Source organism: Camelus dromedarius, chromosome 4, assembly GCF_036321535.1.
Source record: "Camelus dromedarius isolate mCamDro1 chromosome 4, mCamDro1.pat, whole genome shotgun sequence".
NCBI classification, from domain to species: domain Eukaryota; kingdom Metazoa; phylum Chordata; class Mammalia; order Artiodactyla; family Camelidae; genus Camelus; species Camelus dromedarius.
Window position 1 is genome coordinate 71,160,136 of NC_087439.1, and position 23,389 is coordinate 71,183,524.

Here is a 23,389-nt window from a genome sequence, read left to right on the forward strand (position 1 = left end):
GAAAAAAAAAAAAACTCCACATTATTTCTGGGACCTGTGGAACAATAACAGAAGAGTTAATATTCATATTATTAGAATCCCAGAAGAATTGGAGATGGGAGGGAGAATGGGAAGAGGGAGAAAGAAAAGAAGAAGGAGGAGGAGGAGGAAAAAGAAGTGGAAGAGGAGGAGGAGAAGGAGAAATTATTTGAAGAAATAATAGCTGAAAACATCCCAACTTTTGTGGAAGACATAAATTTATAGATTAAAGAAGCTGAGCAAAGTCCAAAGAGGATAAACCCAAAGAAATCTATACCAAGGCACAACGTTTTTACACTTCTAAAAACTAAAGAAAAAAATATCTTGAAAGCATCCAGGAGAAACACTGCATTTCCTATAGGGGAATACCTACTTGAGTAACAGTGATTTTCTCACTTAAAATCGTGAAAACCAGAGGATGTGGCACAACATTTTTTCAAGTACTAAAAGAAATGAACTGGCAACTGTGAATTCTACACCCAGCAAAAATATCCTTCAGGAGTGAAGAGGAAATAAAGGCATTCTCAGGCAAATGAAAACGAAGAGAATTTGTTGGTGCAAACATACTCTTAATGAATGGCTAAAGGAAGGTCTCTAAAAAGAAAGAAAACCATTAACAGAAGAAGGTTTGGAACTACAGAAAGAAAGAAATATCAGATGGGCAAATATTATAGACTATTTTACTTTTCATGAATTTTTAAATAATATGTGATGATTGAAACAAAGATTACAACACAGATTACTGCTGTGATGTGCAATGTTAAGTAGAGGAAATACTCAAGACAGTTATTTTTTTTAAGTAGGGAGAGTGAAAGGGCCTACTTGGAATTAAATTGCTATACTTGAAGAGGTAAAATATCAGTACTAGTAGAGTATAGTAAGTTAACTGAATATATTATAATACCTGGCACAACCACTAATAAAACTGTAAAAAACAATATACTCCAAAACTGTAAGTAAATCAATGTGGAATCCTAAAAAATATTCAAGTAACTCACAGGAAGGTAAGTCAAGAAAAACAAAGGAATGAGAAATAGAGGAAACAAACAGAAAATAATAACAGAATGGCAGACTTAAGCCCAATATGTCAATAGTAACCGATGTGGAAATTTAGTAAATGGTAAATGATGTAAATACACCATTAAGTAAATGGTGAATGGTCAAAATACACCATTTGGAAGACAGAGTTGGCAGTGTGAATAAAAAACATTATCCAACAATATGCTGCCTACAAGAAATTAACATCAAATACAATAACATATGTAAATTAAAAGCAAAAGAATGGGAAAAGATATGTCATGCAAAATGTAATCATTAAATTCAGCAATAGCTGTATTAATATCAGATAGAGTACATAGACTTCAGTGCAAAGAAAATTACTAGAGCCAAGTAGGGGCGTTATATAATAATAAAAGTATCAATCCACCAGGAAGACGTAATAATCCTAAAGTAAAAAAGCGTGAAAATACACAAGGCAAAATGTGATACAGCTGAAAGAGGAATGAAATTCACAATTATAGTTGGGAATGTCAACACCCTACTCTCAGTAATATATAGAACTACTAGTCAGAAAATCAGCAAGAATATTGAACACCTTGACAACACAATTAACCAACAGGATCTAACTGACATTCTATCCAACAAAGCAGAGTACGTGTTTTCAAGTACACGTTGAACATTCACCTAGACCACATCCTGCACCATAAAACCAAGTTCAACACATTTAAAAGAGTTAAAACCATATATAGTGGTGCCCTCTGACCATAATGGAAAAAAGAGATTCAAGAGATTTGGGGGCTGATCAAGGAAAAATATGTAACCATGAGGTGGCAATAGTACATGTAAGCTTTATTTGAGTGACATCTTGACAGGTTTGCATGTGGGGGCAAGTCACAGCATGAGACCATCTAGAGGCTACAGCACAGAGGCTACTACTCAGAAGGAGAGAAGGACAAGGAATTTCCTAGAGGAGAGGGGTATCTGAGAGGGGGTTACATGTTTAGGTGATTTCACTCAGCAGCCTGTCAGGGAGCCTCTGGGTCAGAGAACTCCAAAGTGCAGCAGAGTCTTAGTGTCTTTATACCCCTGGGGTTTATTTTACCTATGACTAGTATATGCTGGGCACAATTTCTTGAGTATGAAAAGAAGGCAGGCACTAAAGAGCTAAAAATCTGCTTAGTTGGGTTGTATTTAAGATAATTGAGTATGTTCAAATTTTAGTCAAGTGCTGGCAGGCTTTTGAGCTAATAGGTCTCAGCCTGCTGTGAACAAGAGGGCAATATACAGAGGCCATCTTTATCTTGCTTACATAACATGGAATCAAACTAGAAATCAACAATAGACAACAGGAAAATAACCAAACACTTGGGAATTAAACAACACACTTCTAAATAATCCACGGGTAAAAGAGGAAATCTCAAATGAAATAAAGAAAAATAGAACAGAATGAAAGTGAACATACAACATATCAAAATTGATAAGACACAGTTAAAACATCCCTGAGAGAAATGTATAGCTCTAAATGCATACACTGGAAGAGGAAAACTTTCAAATCAGTAATCCAAGCTGCCACCTCAAGAGCTTAGAAAAATAAGAGCAAAATAAACCCAAAGCAAGAAGGAAGGAAGGAAATAATAAAGAACAGAAATCAATGAAATGGAAAGCTAATAAAAAATAGAGAAAATCAAGGAAGAAAGCTGGTTCTTAATCAATAAAATTGATAAACCTCTAACAAGACTGACAAAGGTAAAAAGAAAGAAGACAGAAATCATCAAAATCAGGAATGAAACCTAGTGTACCCCTACATATATTACAATCAATAAAAAGATAATAAAGGAATAATGAAAAAAATTTATGCTCATAAATTTGACAATTTAGAAGAAATGGACCAAATCCTGGGGAAAAAAGTACAAAAAACCCCACTACAGACTAATATCTCTCATTAACTTAGATGCATAAATCCTCAACAAAATATTAGCACACCAATACTATACTGTATAAAAAGAATAATATACCATGACAAACTTTGTTATTTATTTCAGATATGCAAGTTAGTTTCAACATTTGAAAATCAATCCATGTAATGCACCGTATCAGCAGACTAAAGGAAAAAAAATCATGTGATTGTATCAATTGACATATCAAAAAAGTTTTTCACAAAATCAACACCCAATCATGATATAAAACTCTCAGCAAACTAGTGTTAGAGGGTCGCTTCCTCAACATAATAAAGAGCATCTACAAAAACCTTGAGACTACATTATTTTAATGGTGAAAGACTGAATGCTTTCCTTCCAAGATCAGGAACAAGGCAAAGATGTATGCTCTTACTATTCTTTTTCAATATAGTACTTCAAGTTTTCGCCATTGTAATAGAGCAAGAAAAGGAAATAAAAGTCACACAGATTGGAAAGGGAAAGATGGAATAAACTGTCTCTATTTTCAGATGAAAGAATTATGTAAAATACCAAGGAGTCTACAAAAAACAAAACAAATCAGTAGTACTAATAAGTGAGTTCTGCAGATTGAAGGATAAAAATTCAAAATGGAAAAATCAGCAGAATTTCTATGTACTAACATGTGGAAGCAAAAACTTTAAATATAACATTTACAGTAATTCCAAAGAAAATCAAATAAATAATAAATCTAACAAAATAAAGGATCCAGATGATAAAATTATAAAATGTTGATGGAAGAAATCGAAGATCTAAATAAATAGACATACCATGTTCATGAATGGGGAAACTCAACATAGTAAAGATGTCAACTCTCCTCAGATTGACCTATAGATTTAATGCAATTTCTATCTAAATTCCAGCTCTTTGTAAACATAGACAAGATTATTCTAAAATGTATATAGAAAGACACAAGTCCTAGAATAGCTAAAATCACATTTAAAAAGAAGAAAGTAGGAGAAATCATTTTACTATATGAAGGCCTACTATGTAACTATAGTAATCAAGAATCAAGATAGCGTATGGTATTAGAGGAGAGAGAGGCACACAGATCAAGACAACAGAAGAGACATCACAGAAATAGACCCACAAAAATACACCCAACTGATTTTTGACAATGATGCAAAAGCAATTTAATGGAGGATGATAGCTTTTTCAAGTAGTGCTGGAGCAACTGGACGTGATGGGCAAACAAAACCAAACCTTGACCTAAGTTTTATATCTAAAATAAAAAGACAGTAATAAAATTCAGTACTGATGAAATGTGGAGAAATTGCTGATGGAAATGTAAAATTTTATAACCACTCCTGAAAACAGTTTGGCAGTTTTTCAAAATACCAAATATGCAACTGCCATATAACCCAACAGGTACACTCTTGGGCATTTATCCCAGGCAAAGTAAGTCTTATGATCACAAAAAAACCCTGAACACAGATATTTATAGCAGCCTTACTATAATAGTGAAAAAATGGAAACAACTCAAGTATTCTTTAACTGGAGAATGGCTAAATAAACTGTGCATGGAATAATACTTAACAGTAAATACAAAGGAACACTGATACATACAACAACCTGGATGGATTTCCTGAGAATTATGCTGAGTTAAAAAAAACCCAATCCCAAAATGTCCTACATTACTGTATGACTTCATTTATATAACATTCTTGAAATTACAAAATTATAAAAATGAAGAACAGATTAGTAGTTGCCAAGCATTAAGTAGGAGGTGAAAGCAGGAAAGAAATGGGTGTGACTATAAAGGGCCATTAGGGATCCTTGTGGAAATATTCTACATCTTAACTGTATAATGTCTATATCCTGGTTGTGATGTTTTACGAAAGTTTCACAAGGTGTTACTCTTGAATAGGAAACTGAATAGGAGGTGGATGGTCTCTATGTTATTCCTTTCAACTGAACAGAAGTCTACAATTATTTCAAAACGAAGAATCTAATTTTTTAAAAAAGGAAGAAGATTTACCTTAAATATTTTTCTTAAGGGTGTTAGTTGGACCTGTACATGACAGATTAAACTAAGTTGAACAAGATAAATTCAGTAGGTAACCCATAAATCATAGTTTACATGTAGTCAACAGAATTAGAAGGTTGAAAGAATCTGTCACCTGGGGTAACAGGCTTGTAAATTGAAGATACATCAGAGTTCTAGAACAAATTCCTGAAAGTCTAAGCTAATTGCTTCATAAACAAGTCACAAACTCTTCAGAATTCTATGGTAAAATAAACTTTGAAGTTTGAAGTTAAAAGAAGAGTTTTTTATGAGCCAAGGTAGACAGTGTGTTAAAGAAATGCAGTATTTTGAGACAAACTTCTGCAGTGTTAATCTGAATTGGAAAGGACTAACATCTCTTTTAACTCATAGCTGATTCAGGTGACAGTCTTTCAATAGTTCCTTCACATTTTTAGAGCCCCTTCATAAATTAAGATGTTCAAGATATAGCTTAGTAAGTTTCTATTTAAACCCTGACAATGACAGGATGCTAAATCATTTCCTTAAAGGTCAGGATGCAAGAAAGGAATGGGGATGGGGAATTTACTTTCACCTACCAGTGAAAGGCAGTGTTTGGTGATTGTAGAGAACTAGTACAATATAGTAAAAAAGAGCTTGGGTTTTACCAAGCAGAAATATCTAGGTTCATATGAGATTCTTCCACTACCACGGTTGTATAACTGGGCAATTTACATCTGAGTTTCAGTTTTCTCATCTGCGAAATGAGTATACTGTCAATCTATCCCAAATAATTTTAAAGGGCTTGGAACATAATAGTCACTTTCTAAGTGGTAAGTATAATCTTTATTCACCAGGACATATATATTACAGGATAAATATGAGAAGTAGAATTGTTGGATCAAAGTGTATGAGCATATTTAATTCTGATAGATACTGCCAGATTGTCCTTTAAACCAGATTTACTAATTTGCATTTGCATTTGCACCCAACATGTAGGAAAATACCCATTATCCCACAGCCTGGTCATTTTTGTTTTTCCAGTTTGATGCACAAAATATTTCATTGATATTTTAGTTTGTATTTTCCTGAGAATTAATGAGTAAACAATTTCATGTATTATCCATTTTTATTTGTTATTTGACTTTATAATCTCTGCTTATATTTACTAGTTAGGTTGTGTGTTTTATGTGTGAGAATGCTTTATGTATTTGGAATAACAATGCTTTATCATCTATGTTGCTTGTTACCACATTTTTTAACTTCTTTGGGGTCCTTATAGAAATTTGTAATGTTTCTGTGGTTAAATCTGGCACCTTTTCCTTTGTGGCTGTTAGTTTATATCTTCTTTAGAACATCCTTCCCCTCTCCAAGATTATGTCAGCATTTTCCTAGCTGTTTTTCTATATATACTTTTTATATTTAAATACTTAATCCATCTATACTTTATTTTCTTTGTATGAGGTAAGACTTGGCATTTTTACTGAAAGGGATCGACAATTGTCTCAATACTATTTATTAACTGTTCATATAGTTAACATATTTTTGTCTGTCAATATCCCTTCTTGAGGATATTATCCCTGCCTCAACTCCAATCCTTGGTGTAGTTGGCAAACTTGACACTCTGCCTCTGTGGCTACAAGGATGACCACATAACTTGATATAAAAATATTAAGAGAAGTCTTTATTCTGGGGAATTTCAGAACTACTGCCCCTTAACCCACAGTGTTTTCCGTAGAGGCTGTACCAGTTTGCATTCCCACCAACAGTGCATCAGCATTCTCTTTTCTCCACAATCTCATCAACACTTGTTATCCGCCAGTGTTAACATCTTACATTACCATGTGACATTTGCCAAAACTAAGAAACCAGCATTAGTACACTACTGATAACTAAACTCCAGACTTTGAGTCTCACCATTTTTCCTACTAATGTCCTATTTCTGTTCCAGGTTTTAATACAGAGCACCACATTACAGTTAGTTGTCATATTTTCCCAGACTCCTCTGGTCTGTGACGGTTTCTCTGATTGTCCTTGTTTTTGTTTCTTTTCATTACTTCAATAATCTTGATGAGCACTGGCTAGGTATCCTGTATACTGTCCCCCAATATGTGCTTGTCTGGTGGTTTTGGTTTTTTTTTTCATGATTTGACTTGGGTTATGAGATTTGGGGGAAAATACCACAATGATGAAATGCTCCTCAACACATCACATCTGGGGTTCATGATTTCTATTTGATGACCCTAGTGATATTCACCTTCACCACCTGTTTAAAGTTGTGGTTGCCAGGTTTCTCCATGGTGAAGTTACTGGTTTTTTCTCTCACTACTCTGATTTTTGGAAGCAAATCCATAAGTGTAGCCCACTTTCAAGTGTATATGTGTGTGGTGGTGGGTGGCGGGTGAGAATTAAGCTCCACTTCTTGGGTGGGGGAGAATCTACATGTATTTTTTGGAATTCTTCTGTGAAGATTTGTCTCTTCTCTATTTATTTATATCATTTATTTCTATGACTATAAACTCTTACATATTTTCTATTTTGGGTTATAATCCAATATGGTTTTATTTATTTTGTCTATAAATTTTTCCAGCTTTGGCCAGTGGGACCTCTTTTGGTGTGTCCTTTGTCCCTTTGACATGCCCCCATCCTTTTGTTTTGTGAGCACTTTCATACTCTTTAGTAATATAAGATGTTCCAGGCTTATCTTGTATTTTTCTTACTCCAGTCCTAGAATCAATCATTTCTACAAGTAGTTCTAGTTATTTTACTGGAGAATGATAGTTAGAAACCAAGCTCTTGGCACTGAGTGTCCTTGTTGCTACTGTGTTAAATTTCTGTATATTTGTGATTTTCCAGTTTCCTTCTATTACTGATTTGTAGCTTGATTCCATTGTGGAAGAATAGAGTCGGTATGTGTGGAAGTTGTTTGATCAGTCTTAACTGATTATGTTTATCTATGAGTAACAAAAACTTAGAAACACTGCCTTAAGTAGTAGTGCAGTGGTTTCATGATGTCATCATGGACCCATGTTTCCTTTCTTTCTGGAATCTATCTTCAGTATGTGCATGTTACTGCAGGGTAACACAAAATGGACTCTATACCTTCAGATCACAATCTGTTCCAGACAGGAAGAAGGAAAGGGATGAAGGTCAATTAAGTACCTGTCAGCTCAGTCTGCCTCTGTTCTATTTTGTTTTGTCTTTTAATTGATGTATAGTTGATTTACAATGTGTTAGTTTCAGGTGTAGAGCAAAGTGATTCAGTTATATACACACACACACACATACATATACATATTACATATTTTCTGTTATAGGTTATTACAAGGTATTGAATATAGTTCCCTGTGTTATACAGTAGATCTTTGCTGTTTATCTGTTTTATATACAGTAGTGTGTATCTGTTAATCCGAAACTCCTAATTTATCCCTTCTCCCCCTTTCCCCTTTGGTTACCATAAGTTTGTTTTCAATGTCTATAAGTCTATTTCTGTTTTATAAATAAGTTCATTTCTATCATTTTTTTAGATTCCACATATAAGTGATATCATGATAGTTCTCTTTGTCTGTCTGACTTACTTAACTTAGTATGATAATCTCTAGATCCATCCACGTTGCTGCAAATGGCATTATTTCATTCCTTTATATGGCTGAGTAGTGTTCCATTGTATGTATATACCATATCTTCTTTATCCATTCATCTGTCAATGAATATTTAGGTTGCTTTCATATCTTAGCAATTGTAAATAGTGCTGCTATGAACATTGGGGTGCACATATCTTTTTGAATTAGAGTTTTTTCCAGATCTATGACCAGGAGTGGGATTACTGGATCATATGGTAACTCTATTTTTAGTTTTTTAAGGAACCTCCATACTGTTCTCCATAGAGAACACCAACTTACACTCCCACCAACAGTGTAGGAGGTTTCCTTTTTTTCCCACACACTATTCAGCATTTACTATTTGTAGACTTTTTGATGATGACCATTCTAACTGATGTGAGGTGATACCTCATTGTAGTTTTGATTTGCATTTCTCTAATAATTAGCCATGTTGAGCCTCTTTTCATGTGCCTATTTGCCATCTGTATGTCTTCATTGGAGAAATGTCTGTTTAGGTCTTCTGCCCATTTTTTGATTGAGTTGTTTAGGGTTTTTTTTTGTTGTTGTTGTTATTAAGTTGCATGAGCTGTTTGAATATTCTGGAAATTAAGCCCCTGTCAGTAGCATCATTTGCAAGTATTTTCTCCCATTCTGTAGCTTGTCTGTTCTTTTTGTTTATAACTTCTTTTGCTGTACAAAAGCTTTTAAGTTTAATTAGGTCCCACTTGTTTATTTTTGTTTTTATTTCTATTACTCTAGAGACTGACCCAAAAAAATATTTCTGTGATTTATGTCCAAGAGTGTTCTGGCTGTCTTTCCCTTTAGGAGTTTTAGAATATTTGGTCTTACATTTAGAACTTTAATCCATTTTGAGTTTATTTTTGTATGTGGTATTAGGGAATGTTCTAATTTCATTCTTTTACATGTAGCTGTCCAGTTTTCCTAGCACCACCTATTGAAGACACTATTTTCTCCATTGTATAATCTTGCCTTCTTTGTCATAGATTAATTGGCCACAATTGTGTGGGTTTATTTCTAGGCTTTCTACCCTGTTTCATTGATCTATGTGTCTGTTTTTGTACCAGTACCTTTCTGTTTTGATTACTGTAGCTTTGCAGTCTAGTCTTAATCGGAGGGCCTGATTCCTCTACCTCTGTTCTTCTTTCTCAAGATTTGGAGTCTTTTGTGTTTCCTTACAAATTTTAAAATTATTTGTTCCCATTTTGTGGAAAATGCTATTGGTATTTGATAGGGATTGCACTGAATCTGTATGTTGCCTTGGAGAGTATGGTCATTTTAACAGTATTGATTCTTCCAATCTAAGAACATAGTATATCTTTCCATCTGTTTGTTTTGTCTTCAGTTTCTTTCATCAGCATCTTATAGTTTTCAGAGTCCAGGTCTTTTGTCTCCCTAGGTAAGTTTATTACTGGGTATTTTATTCTTTTTAATGTGATGGTAAGTGGGATTATTTCCTTAATTCTGCCCCTGTTTTAAGATACTCTCTCAGGAGCTTCTCCCAACAACTTCCAATTGTATGCAGTTGGCCAGAACCTTGTCATATAGCCACTCCTGTCTTTAAAGGAGGCTGGAAAATATAGCTTTTTGAGTAAGGGTCATTTCTGCCCCTAAAAAAATTAAGATTCTTGAGATAATATGTACTTTGGGAAAATAACTATCAGTCACCAGGAGCAAGACGACTAGTTAAGAGACTGTTATTTGGGGAGAGATGATGGTGGCTTGTGCTATAGTGGTAGAGGGAGGGGTTGATGATAGGATGTGTTTGGAAACTTGATATATTTTGAAGGCAGGAGCTACAGGACTTAATGCTGGGTTAGATGTGGAAAGTAGGAGGAGGAAAAGAGTGACACAGATTTCTGGCTTAACAGTAGCTGGTGGTACCATTAACTGACAATGAGGGAAAACAGAATAGCCAATGTTTTGTGGGTTTTTTAAGTGTAGAGTGGAGTAGGGTGGTAATCTAGAGTCCTATTATGCATACATTAAATTTGAACTGCCTATTATACACCTAAGTGGAAATCAATACCCTTTTGAATTATTTCTGAAGGTACTATTTAGAATCTTTTCCAAGGGTCATCCTTCCCCCACATTCCTCAGAAATAACTTTGTTTACTCTGGGGTTAGTTCTGTTTATTCTTATTGATCCTTCACTTACATGTACTGATTTTTCTCATATATCTGGTGAGCTTTATTGGCTCAGTTTATATTTGTGAATAAAGGAATACATTGGTTGTATAGGTATGCTCTGTTTGACAGGCAGGCTTCCCTGAGGGTGTGTGGGGATGGAAGAAGACAGGCAGGATGGCTGGAGATCTTAAAACATTTCCAAAGAATGAATGTATTTCTCTCCTGGGTAGAACTTCCTTTCTTTTTATCCCCCTTCAGTTATCTGATGTGGAAATGTGAGTGCCAACAAGCTTCTCTGCCAAGACTCAGAACCCATATAGGATCTCCACCTAGGGAGATTACACATTTTCTTTAGAGAGCAGGTGTTGTTTTTTATTTTATTTTGTTGTGTTTTGTTGGTGTTTGGTGAGTGACCGGGGAAAGACAATGCTGCCAGCAATGTATTCTGTTTGCACTGAGAAAGAGAACAGTGATAAAGAAGGGTCCAAGTGATCCAGCTGTTCCAAATGCAGCTTTTTAATTAATAACTATGATGATTGCAGCATCATCTGATTTTCTTTGTATATGCTGACCTTGAATTTATTGCTTCTCAGGTCTTCCTGATTTCTGTTGTTTAAAGCTCTGCTTTTCTTGATGGGGTTTTTTTTTTTTTAAGTCAGTCTCATCTGCTTTCATATTTTCTGAATTTTCTCAGCTTTCTTGATCTTGGTGCCTCACCTTACTGATTTCCAGTATTGCCATGGGATTTGTTAACCAAAATTTTAGAAACAGAGACCTGATTGAAATAAAAAGGTGTTTATTTGGAGTTCGTTAGGACTGCAGCCTGGAAGACACAGTTTCAAGTGCTTGAATTGTATTCTGCGAGACTGCAAGATGGGGGAGGCTTATAAAAGCAAAAACTTCAAGGTTACAGCTAGTTACATGAGTTGTTTATCAAGAATTATGATTAGAATTGACAAAAAGTAAGGGTGCTTGTTAAAGTAAGGATTGGTTGGGGTCTGATATGGTTGCATAGTAACAAGAGGAGACCTTAAGACCATAAGTTTGCAGCTGGCAAGTGTTGTTCTGAATATGGCTGGTGGTGTCCTTGGGTCTAGTACAAAGAAAGTTCACATTTTGGGTGGTGCAGAGCCATGTCTGAGACCAGATCCTCAATGGCCGCCAGACTCTGCTTTTATATGCCTGAACTGTGATTACTCCATTATAATGACAATTTGTCATCATATTTGTCTTTTTGAAGTATTATTTCCTGTTAATTTGCTGGACCCTTGGGAGGTAGGAGAAACTAAACCCACATGTTCAGCCTACCATCTTGAATCTCCTGTATTGGCTTGTTTTACTGTTTTTTCCCTAGCATCCTGAGCATCTCCCTCTAATATAGTTGTTCTGGATTTTTTATTCACAAAAGTATTTTATGTTCATCTAATCAATAATACAGAATTAAACAGAGTAAAAGTTAACAGTGTCCTCTTTCCTTTCCTTTGAGAAAACAATGTTAGCATTTTGTATCCTTTCATATATTTTTCCATGGCTATATTAGGGGGGTGTTTTTATTTGTTTTGTGTTTTTCACAAAAATGAGAGTATATTTTTTTCTACTATTTATTTTTCCACTTCCTTGTTATACATATTTCATTTATTTTTAATTTTAATTTTCTACTAAATTCATTTAAACCAATGAATTTTCAAGTGTTAGAATTTAAACTTTTAAAGGGAGATTTTAGGAAATTCAAGCAAAGAAAAACAAAATGAGCAAAAAAACCGGTGTGGAAAAGTACGAGATGTGTTTCAAGAATTCAGAGTTAGACACATTTACCTGGAGGAGAGAAACTATAGTGGGGAATATTGAGATACTTGCAGAAATAATATAGTCAGTATGTGAGGACAATGCATAACAAAACATGGGAAGCTGCTGAAGATTTAAGAATAAAGTCATGTTATTAACTGCTTAATATTAATGAACACTTAAACCAAAAATATTTCTTATGAAAGCATCATTCATTGAATCATTATTTTTACTGACTTGATATATAATAGAACTTCTATGGACTAAAGGATATAATATATAGGAAAGTGGTTTATAGTACCAAAAGTGTTCTGCAAAAAGTTGATGTCAGATTTTCTTCAGATGAGTTGGAAATGTGGATGCACATTATGATGCTTCCAAAGCACCAGTCTCCTCCACTGCAGTCTTGTGTCGGTAGTAGGAGCACCAGATGAAAATTTACGATGCCTAGGATTTAGGCTAGTAATCATCTGGATAATTTAGGGCAGTAACTTCAACTGCAGATTCTTGTGTAAAACAAAGAGTAGGATTTGATTTTCTCTAAAGTGTCTTCCATCTCTAAAAATTCAATGGTTCTGTGATTCTGTAATTCTTCCTACACACCTTGATTTAGCACCAAATATTTCCTTAGGCATTAAGTACCCATTGAATGATTACAGGTGAAGAATTACTGAAAATGCCATCTCAGTATAATACCAGACACCATTTATTATCTAAAGCGTTTCACAACCTTTTAAAATTAGATTACATTTGTTCTAACAATTCTTTCTTTTCTACTTTTGTTTCTGCTTGAAGTTGCTGAGCATTATTTTGATTTTACATATTCAATAGGGTGAATATTGTATCAAGGAAGCTAAGATTACATATATACATTTCTTTGATGATTGGCAAATTATAGTAGTTATGAGAAAAATACTTAGTTTTTAAAATATTTAATATCTTTATTAACAATTGAATGAATAAAATTATCTTAGGAAATATCCTTTCATTACAAGCAGTCTAAAATTAAAATTTCTCTTTCTACAAGGTGGTATTTTCACCAAAAGAATACATTTCACCATCTTTCAGACCAGAATATGTAGAATTCAAACCAAAATATCAGGTGAGTCCTGAATTTTCTTATCTCAATATCAGTTATACTCAAATACTAGGGTTCTCTAATACTTTGTGTAATTCAGTGGTTCCAAAACCAGACTACCTATTAGAAACATTCACTTATCTTTACAAAAATACATATTCCCAGGTCCCATCTCTGATCAAGTGAATCTCAGTCTAGAAATGGACCCTGGGAATCTGTATTTCTGAAAAAACCCAGGGATTCTTATGCTGTCACCGAGACATCAACTAACATTTGAAAATCATATAAACTAAAACACTAGGCTGATTATTTCACATTTTGCTTTTTTCAGTTGGATAATGTAAAAGTTGTATTAACAAAGAGTTTGAATAAGAGACTTCAGTTTGAAGGCTCTTTCAATCATAGAATAGCCTGATCCCAGAGCCACAAAACTGCCTTTAGATATTACACTGAAATTTCACTGTAATCTAGAAATATTTGTACTGCTCTCTACCGTTTCTGAGGCATATATAAAATTTATCAGAAAGCAAGATTCTACTGTAACATACAAAGGACTGGGTGGAACTCATCATTGTTGGAACTCTCAGACATAAAGGCAGGTGATCTATCCTCTCAAGTCAGTCAAGAGAGAATATTTATGATACTTCTGATGGAGTATCTACTACTTGCTTTGCATTTTTAAAAATTTCCTACATTGCTACTAAAATATATGGGTAGGACTTAGATCCTGATGTTAGCAGTTGTCTAACCAAATGCAGCTAACACTGGAAATTGAGTTCTTTAAAAAAACTACTTTGAGTCTCTTTTAGGTATTTAAAAATATTCCAGGTAGCAAAAAGCTCTTTAACACAAAATAGTACCAGAATTAGAAATTTTTTAAATTTGCATGAAAATTCTTATTATTATTCCAATTTCAAATGTTGTAAAATAATTAAAGTTGGTTTTCTCTTTGTAAAAGGCAGGAAGATGAATAGATAAGTTGACTTATTGCTCACAGAAAATTAGCTAGAAATTTTATTATAAATTCAAAATAAATGCTATACAATTTCTTACCTTTTTTTTTTTAATGTTACAGTTCCAGAAATTCAACATCGAGAACAGTTTTGATCCCTTTCTAAGGAATATAAACAACAAAATGTCAGTCAGAAAAAGGAAAGACCATGATATGTTCAAATGTAGAAATATTTTAAGTGCAGAGGTTATAGAGCATGAAGACCAAGATCCTCCTTACCCAACACATTCAAAAACTGAGAGACCTGCTGGCAAAACCTGGCCTCGTGATCTTGATACCATCGCAGTAAAGGCTTTAGACACTAAGAATAAGTTAGCCCGTGATCCTGGGATCATAACAATAAAGACATTAGACACTAAGAATAATCTAGCGCATCATCCCAGTATCACCACAACAAAGACTTTAGATACTAATAAGTTACCGGAAAGACTACCTAATGTATCTTTGCCAAACTTTGAGGGAGAATCATCGACGACTGGAAAAGTAAATGTAAATAAGTGTCGCCTCTCAAAATCATTAAGTCTTACTTCCCACATAGAAAATTTAAAACAGTCAATGGTGCTCAAGTCAATTTTAAGTGAAAATCTGCAAGACCTTTCAGATAAATTATTTTCTACACCGGAAGTTCCTATGGACACTGAAGCAAGAAAGAAGAGTCATAGTTTTCCACTTCTGGGTGTTCGTGATGAACGACCAAGTAGTTTGGAAGACCAAGTATTTGAAAAAATTCAAGATTTAAATACCTGGCTTTCAGAAAGAGACATTTTAAATTCAAAGTCTCTTTTAAGTCAAATAAGTCAAGGTAGTCCTGCAGATTCACATTCAGAAGGTGTACCAGGAAATTCCCCAGAGGTAGAAAGGGAATTTGTCTCTGAAAAACACTTAGATGCTGGTAACATAGATTTTCCAATTAAAAAAAAGTGTAGTTTCAAAAAGAAACATTTAGATAGTGAAGTATCTAGCTCCACACCAGATTTGAATAGCTTTGTACATGATTATATTATAAAGCAAATATTCACTGCACCGATCTTCTCAGAATTGGGGACAGGAGTGAAAAAATCAAGTGAGACACAGATGAACTCACAGGGTCTGTTACCCACAGCTTGGGAGAGTTTGTCTTCCAATGTTCTAGTTCACTATGAAGAAAACAATAATGAAACAGAATTTCCTCCAGCCAAATCTGTTATAAGCCAGATAATACAAGCATTTCCTGTAGATACTCTTTTAGATTCTGGGGTGATCAAAGTAATAGAATTAGATAAAGAATACCAGAAGAGTTTTTTGCTGGATACAGAGACAGCCTTTGCTAAAGAAAAGCCAAAGGAGTCCATAGAATATTATTCAGAAATCAAAAACAAAACAGAACATCTTTCAGAGCCGAATATACCCATCATTCCCAAAGAAACCACTTCTTCTTTTAATAGAGTTGAATTCATAGACAAAAGCCAAAATACATCCCCACGAGATTCAGAATATCAGTCAACACCAGATAAAAAAACAGATTTGCCAAGTAGTAGTCAGAGACTTGACAGAAAAGAAAATGATCTAAGTTCTACTTTAGAAAATTTAAGTGACTCGTTAATAGGTAAACTCAATGACTCTGATGTAATAATGTTAAAATCCTTTTTGAAAAACATATTTAATGTTTTTTTCAAATATAGTAAGTCTGAAAGCAGACAAACTGACAAAGAATTACAAAGACTAATTGAGCATCCTTTTCCAAACAAGACTGAAGACCTTGAAGAAATCAAAGAGGATTTTGATAAAATAGACAAACTAGATAGAAAACCTATTTTAAGTCCAAACCTGCGTGTATTTCTAGAAGAACTCTCAGAGTCAGAAATAAAACATTTAAAATCTGAATTAAGTAAACATATTCAGCATTACCTTGTAGAAAGACTTTCAGAATCAGGACATATCACCAAGGAGGACTTACCAAAAATCTACCAGAATCTGTGTTTGATGAATGAGAAAGCAGAACCAAAAGAGCAAAATATTTTTCTAGAGAAATATTCAGGAACTGTAAAAGAAATCATATCTTTTGTAAACAATTTTAATCATCATTTCATAGATAAACATTTGGAAATAAAGCTAAGGTCTTTTTTAAATGAAATTCTCCAAAACTATTTCCTAAAAAATTTTTCAGAAAACAGTTTATTTAAAGAAGCAGAATCTAAGTCTATGCACTCAAACGTAGCTTTTCTAAGAGCTAAAAGCCCCTCTATGTCTTTTAACAAATTAGGACAAGATATTTCAAGGGGGAGTTTTGGTAAAAGGCTTGAAGTAAACATGAAATATCCCTTAAATAAATCCCTACAAAAATATCTTACAGCTTTATCAGAAAATGAACTCTTAAATATAAAAGCTGATTTAAGCAAACACCTCCAGAGCCTTTTTATAGAGAAACTGTCAAAATCAGGACTAATCACAGAAAGGCAATTAGAGGGGATCAGCCAGCACATAAATTTGATTAATTCTAGTTCCACACCATTAAAATGTATAAAGCCAGATTTGTCTTTAAGAGATGAAAATCAATTTGTGGAGAAGCAATCAGAAAAGCAAAATAAATATTCAAAAACTGTTCAAAAAACCACTTCACAAAAAGTTCTTGAAGATAGACTTGTAGAAACAGAGTTGACCAGAAAGGAGGAAAAAGAACATTTTTCTTTACAGAATATTGAAGAAAATCCATCAAAAATTAGGGAACAGAAAATTTATTATTGCCCTGAAGCAGCTAAAACACTGAGTTTATCTAAAGCACAACCTTCTTCCAACAAAAATACCCAGGCGATTCCATTAAATAAATCATCAGAAAGACTGACAGATACATTGCTTAGGAAACAAAGGGAAGGACATGGTTTCGTGCAACTTCCTCGAGCAGAAAATTTTGATTTTAAAACAGAGATTCAAGACCCACATATTTGGAGTGGTAAATCAAAAATAACTCGATCAAATCCTTGCTTTGAAAGGACACTAAAAATGAAGTCCCTTGACAGAAAGGAGTGTGATAACATCTATAAATTGATGGTAGAGGAAAAAGCTGAAGCAGCGCTGTCACCGTATCCAAGAATTCCTAACTGCAAAATGCCGAATGAATATGAGGACTACATAACCAAACTCACTTTTCCTTCCAGGCAGAATAACACTTTAATGTGTCTCAATTCAGAGGCTGGGGAGGAATCAGAATTAGAGGGCCAGTATTGTCAGAGATTGAAAGGAAATAATAACAATAATAAAAAACGACATTTAGTAACATATGCACATTACAAAGAAGAAACACAAACTCCTTATATAAAACCAAACAAACTTTGCAACGAAAGATGTACCAAGGTCCCTGAATCACGATTGCTTAAATATAAAGTTGTGGTAGCTGAGAAAAACTCAAAACCATCCCTTTTCCCGGAAGTATTAAAGAGAGAACATCTAAAGCCCAGGGTCCAAAAAGAAAAAGTCCATGCCAGCAGCAAACAAGAAAAATCATTTAACAAGATAGTTAAGATACTACCAACCACACTGCCCACCACAAGAATTCTAAGAAAATCTGTTCCAAGAACACTGCTTCATTGGACTGCAAGAAGAACCATACATGTAATACTGTTTTTCCAAGTCTTCTATTTCTGTATTTGGCAAACTTCTATAGATAATCTACTTAGAGTATATGTGTCTGCATGCAAGTGTGTGTATAACCTTAATTGCCCCAAGATAAACAGATTTTCAGATTTTAAAAATTCTTCTGATATTCAAATATCACTTCACCTCATTCAAAATGCAATCAGAAAATCAAAAGGATTATTAACACATTCTGTGCCTTTGTATTAAATAAAGGGGACCCCCTCTGGAACATGAATTAGAAAAAAGCACTCTTTGCTCCGGGCAGACTGCAGGCTGAGACAGCCTGGATAGGGCACACAGCTCTGTCTGTGGAAAACTGGCTACTTCCAGCCCTGACTCAGCTGGAGCTGTTGCACAGGCACGACCTGTACAAACACTTGCAGTGGCTGTATACTATGAAAAGTATACTGGGGTTTTCTTTTCATGCAAGTAGAAGTAGAAAGTCTTTTTTTCAGATAGCTGAATTACCTTTGTTTCAGTAAACAAATATGAAGCTCTTATTATGTGCCAGTTATTCTGCTAAGCATTAGAGATATGCAAAATTCACAATCTATTGAATTAAGAATTGCAAAATTTCAGTTTAACTTCTACTCTTTTCTTCTTTCACCACCACCCCTCTGCCATATCCTGTGCTGAGAAACATAGGGATTCATGTCTGTTTTTAATATTAACATAAAACAATTAGGGAGGTAAATCTGCTACCATACTTCTTTATATAGACCATTCTAAAACAAAGTTAAAATCTAGGAATGGAAGGGACTTGTTTTAATTTTCTGGATCACTACTCTTCTCTATTAGTATATATAAACAGGCATGACCCACAGTTGGGAAAAGTCACAAATTCTGAAGTGGTATTATATTGATAATTTGATGTGTAGAACTCTACCTCTGAACGAGAAAATAGATCTAATTTCAGAATAGTTGCTTTGAACTGTTTTCCATAGTAAAGGAAATTATTAGCTTTAGTAAACAGTAAAGCAGATTTGTAGCAGGATAAATATGAATATAGCATATAGTCTCAATTTCAATTTCTCTTTTCTAAATTCAGTAATTTAGTAAGTGAGTGAGTGTGTGTGTTTGTGCACATGTGTACAAACAAGGAAAAGGAAGTAGAAGATGGATTCATAGTTTTTGGAAAGGAAAGATTTTCTCCAAGTTTCTTCAGAAAATGGTCTGTAATATCACTTTCCAAACAAAACAAAAATTTGCATTTATATTATATGGTATGGGATCATAAAGGATCTTAGAACCCTTATCCTAAGAGTGGTCAAGGGAGATAATCTTTATTTCCCTCTTTTAAACCAACAGTACCTAAACTATATTCTCTCTAGTGAAATTAACAGAATTGAGTGGTAAGGACACATTTCAGATCATCAGAAAGAATTGCTTATCTGATTCTCTAAAAATCCAGGATGTCTACCAAAGCAATCAAGTTAGAAGACAGAGAAACTGAGTTGCAGGAGCTTCCAGAAAAATAACCAGTGGTGTGGTTCTCCACACCCCTCCACTAGCACTCTAGTAATCATTTATATCAGCTGTGAAGTAAAAATTATGTTACTCACCAGTGTAGCAGAAATTCCCTTAATATTGTGACTTACCTAATTGCTTCCATGTACTTAAGAGGGAAGAAGAATGTTTACTTGCAAATCCAGGCAAAAATGTAGACCCTTCATACTTCCTTTTTGATAAGTCTTCTCTCTTGCTGACCTAATTCTTCTTGGTCATGCCTAAATTCCTCCCACCCTCCAATTCTATTAATCTACTTTTACCTCCTCTCCAAATCAAAGCAGGCCCTTTCCCTTGGTGTGGCCATCTCTGCAAAGCATTAAGGGACAAGCTGCTCAAACTGCAGAGGAAACAAGTTTACATTAATTTGAGAAATGACTAATAACTCCATACCCTCCTATGAGTGCTTGTAGATGACTATATTTTTTTAAAATAAAATACAGTCATACAAATCTGAAAAAAAAATACAGAAAGAAAACCAAGCCCATAATCTCACTATCCTAACACAACCATCATTTAAAAAAATTATTTTGGTATGTATCTTTCCAGCAATTTTTCTAAATGTTTTACTTGCTTAGCCTCAGACCATATACAAAAATATTTTAATATAAACATTATAAACATATTCTTAGATGCTGGGCTCTGTATGTGTGTATAAGTATATATTAAAGAAGATGTTTGTTAACTTTTAAAGAATGGAAGTTTGGGTGATATAAAAAGTAAAATATAAGCATTCATAATTTATATTTGAGGTTGAGGAAGAGAGATTTTGGAGGAGGAGAATTATAGGAGTGCTGGCTTTGCTTAGGAGTCTAATCCCTGGGGTCAGCTCCCTTACTAAGTTTTCCTGGTTTCCAGCTTCATGTCTTCCATCCCTATTGAAGTAATATCCTTTGAAACAATAAGATTTTTTAAAGTATAATTTCTGTGGTATCTAATGACAGGCATTGAGTGTAGGGTCTAAATTTGGGGACTTCCTATAAAACATTTGAATGCTCTCATTTTCTTTGTTGATATTACAAATTTTAGTCCTTATAAATCTAAAATGTGCTCTTTAGGAAAACTAACTCACCAACCTGATCTTTTATTTTAATATTTAGGATTGTTTGGATGGATTTGAGGATTTACACGAGACTTCATTTAAGCATCTTGAAAAAGCAAAATCAAGAGCAAGGCTTTTAGGAAACAGCCCAGATGATAGCCATAATCAGTTAAAACACTCTGCAAGACCGTATACTGCTCCAGAGGTTAACAAACGAGGAGAAAGCTACACTGGGAAATTGACAAGCCCTCGAATGGTTTCAGCAGGCTTAGTTCATATAAATCCTCCAATCCCAGATTCTGATATCTATAAAATTAGGCCAAAAAAAAAATTTAAAAGAGCATATTGAAAAGCGTTCGCTCATTTGTGATATTATCCAAATGTTAAACAGTTCAAAATGATATGTGAGGCCAGCAGTTAGAATATCATTTCTCCAATTAACAAAATGGTTTGGAGATCTGTCCTTTTGTGTGATAGAAGTCAGTAACCAAATTTCATCTGTTAGAACCATTTTGTTTTAATTAAAATGAAAAAGAAACACACTTTTGATGTAAATGTGTTTTTGTTTATGAACCTTAGGGGAACAAACTCAGAAATACATATTTATTAGTGAAGTTTTATTTTCCAGCTTTCCCCCTTTTTCACCATATAACTATCACTCCAAGTCAGTTTTCTGACGTCCCAGATCTTTGCTATGCTCTAAATTATCCCTGGCCACCCAGTTTTCAGGGTTTCTACTTGTACTTATGTGTGTATGCTTAGCCTTTTGTTATGAATTTATTCTAACTCTTCAGCTCCAGATTCAAAAGTATGCAGTTCTCTGGGCCTACAGAACGTCTACTAACTTCAGTATCATCTGATATTATATTTTCTTACACTATAAAGATAATAAAGAACAAGTTTAATACTAACTCCTGAGGCATCTTCTATGCTGGAGTGACTTTCTGACTTACTTGAAAAATTAGGAAAGAGCTTCTTAATAACACAAAACTCAGGAAGAAACTATATAAAACAGAAACTGCATAAAAAATTAGCTAAATCAGCATAGGATTTAAATCAGACTTCTGAGAATTGGTTCTATTCTTATCAAGTACAATATTTGGATCTTGTTGAACTTTGGTTCACTTGGTAAGTGAGAACTTCAATTTATAGAATTTTTGCCAGTTTCCATTTTCTACCATAAGTCATAAAGTCTGTGGAGTTTAAATAGAATTGACAGAGGGAAACATAATTCCTGAACATTCATTTCACGGTATAACCAAGGTAGTCATTTGTTGTTTGAGACCAGGAATTTCTAGTACTGCTCAAAGTTGCTAGTACATGTATCAGTCAGAGTGTGACTGGGAAATCACAAATACCTCTGGATCTTTCAAATAGAACACAGGGAATTGGTTTCACGGGTGATGGAACCAAGGCAAGAATCCATAAGGGATGGTTGGTTAGGCAATCCAGGGGTTGGCAGGAGCACAAATTGATACCACCCCTCAGACAGAAGGGACAGCAGGAAGGGGCGTGACCAGAGTCCTAAAGCCAGAAGACAAAGAAGACACAGCCACCCAGAGAGACACCGCAAGAAATGGGGGAGTGGGTCAAGGGGTGAGAAATAACTGTTTCTTCTCTCTCTTCTTGCCTTCTGATCTCCTGCTGTTGCCTCTCTGGAAACCAAAAAGTGAGGGGGCATGCAAAATGTAGTTCCCTGTGAAGCAGAGCAGGGGAAGAGTGGAGAAATGGATTTGAGAGCTAACAGGCAATCTGATCAACAGTATTTATGTGGAAAAACACTGATCTGGCTTGCAGTTAAGGAGGAAATATCTACTGGATGGAAAATCTCAAGTCACTTTGCCTCATTAAACTTTTAATGGCAATATTCCTACTATAGAAATCTCTCAAATTTTTTCAAAAGGCTTTTAAAAAAGAACAAAAGAAAAAACCCATGCCCTTTATTCAAGGAAGAATTCCTTAAATATTTATTAAATGTCTATAATATGCCAAACACTTTGCTGCATACCAGGAATATACTCACGAATAAGACAATATTCTCAAGGAGTCCACAGTCTGTCAGGAACATAAACACAGAAGCCGTTATAACAGAGTTGTTTGTGTCAGTGTTGTGGGGAAAGTACTGCAGACGTGCACAGGAGGGCGTTTTAGCTAAGGTGGCTGTGCTAGTTTGAATCCTTCAGAAAGCAGACACCAAGGTGAGATTAGACATGTGTGGGAGGCACAGTGATGACCTTCCCTCTCAATACATTCACGTCCAAATCCCAGGAAGCTGTGACTATGTTACCTTATATGGCAAAAGGAACTTTCGCAGCTTTGATTCAATGAAGGGTCTTGAGATGGAGAGACTATCCTGGATTATCTGGATAAGACCAATACAATCAAGAGTTTTATCAAGTTTTTTCAAGAAGGGTTAGTCAGAGAGGGAGGTGTGACCACTGCAACAGAAGCTGAAGAAACGCTGGCTTGTGAAGCAAAGGCAGGCAGGTTGCCTCCAGAAGCTGGAAAATGCAGCAAATTCTCCCCTAGAGCCTCCAGAAGGACCATAGCCCTGCCAGTGTATTTTACAGTTCTGACCTCCAAAACTGTAAGATGATAAACTTGTAATGTTTTAAGTCACCAAATTTATAGTAATCTGTCACAGCAGTGATAGAAAACTGACACAACAT

At 34.6% G+C, this 23,389-nt stretch overlaps 1 protein-coding gene across 1 annotated transcript in view; it reads left to right on the plus strand.

The window, feature by feature from the left end:
* The window catches only part of C2CD6 (C2 calcium dependent domain containing 6), a 76,454-nt gene extending 55,191 nt beyond the window's left edge, over positions 1–21,263 (plus strand). The window contains exons 14-16 of the mRNA XM_064485101.1: positions 13,498–13,572; positions 14,624–18,148; positions 20,779–21,263. Of these exons, the coding sequence (XP_064341171.1) occupies positions 13,498–13,572; positions 14,624–18,148; positions 20,779–21,069 (3,891 nt within the window). The 3' untranslated portion in view covers positions 21,070–21,263. The remainder of the gene's footprint in view (positions 1–13,497; positions 13,573–14,623; positions 18,149–20,778) is intronic.
* Positions 21,264–23,389: the final 2,126 nt, after the last annotated feature.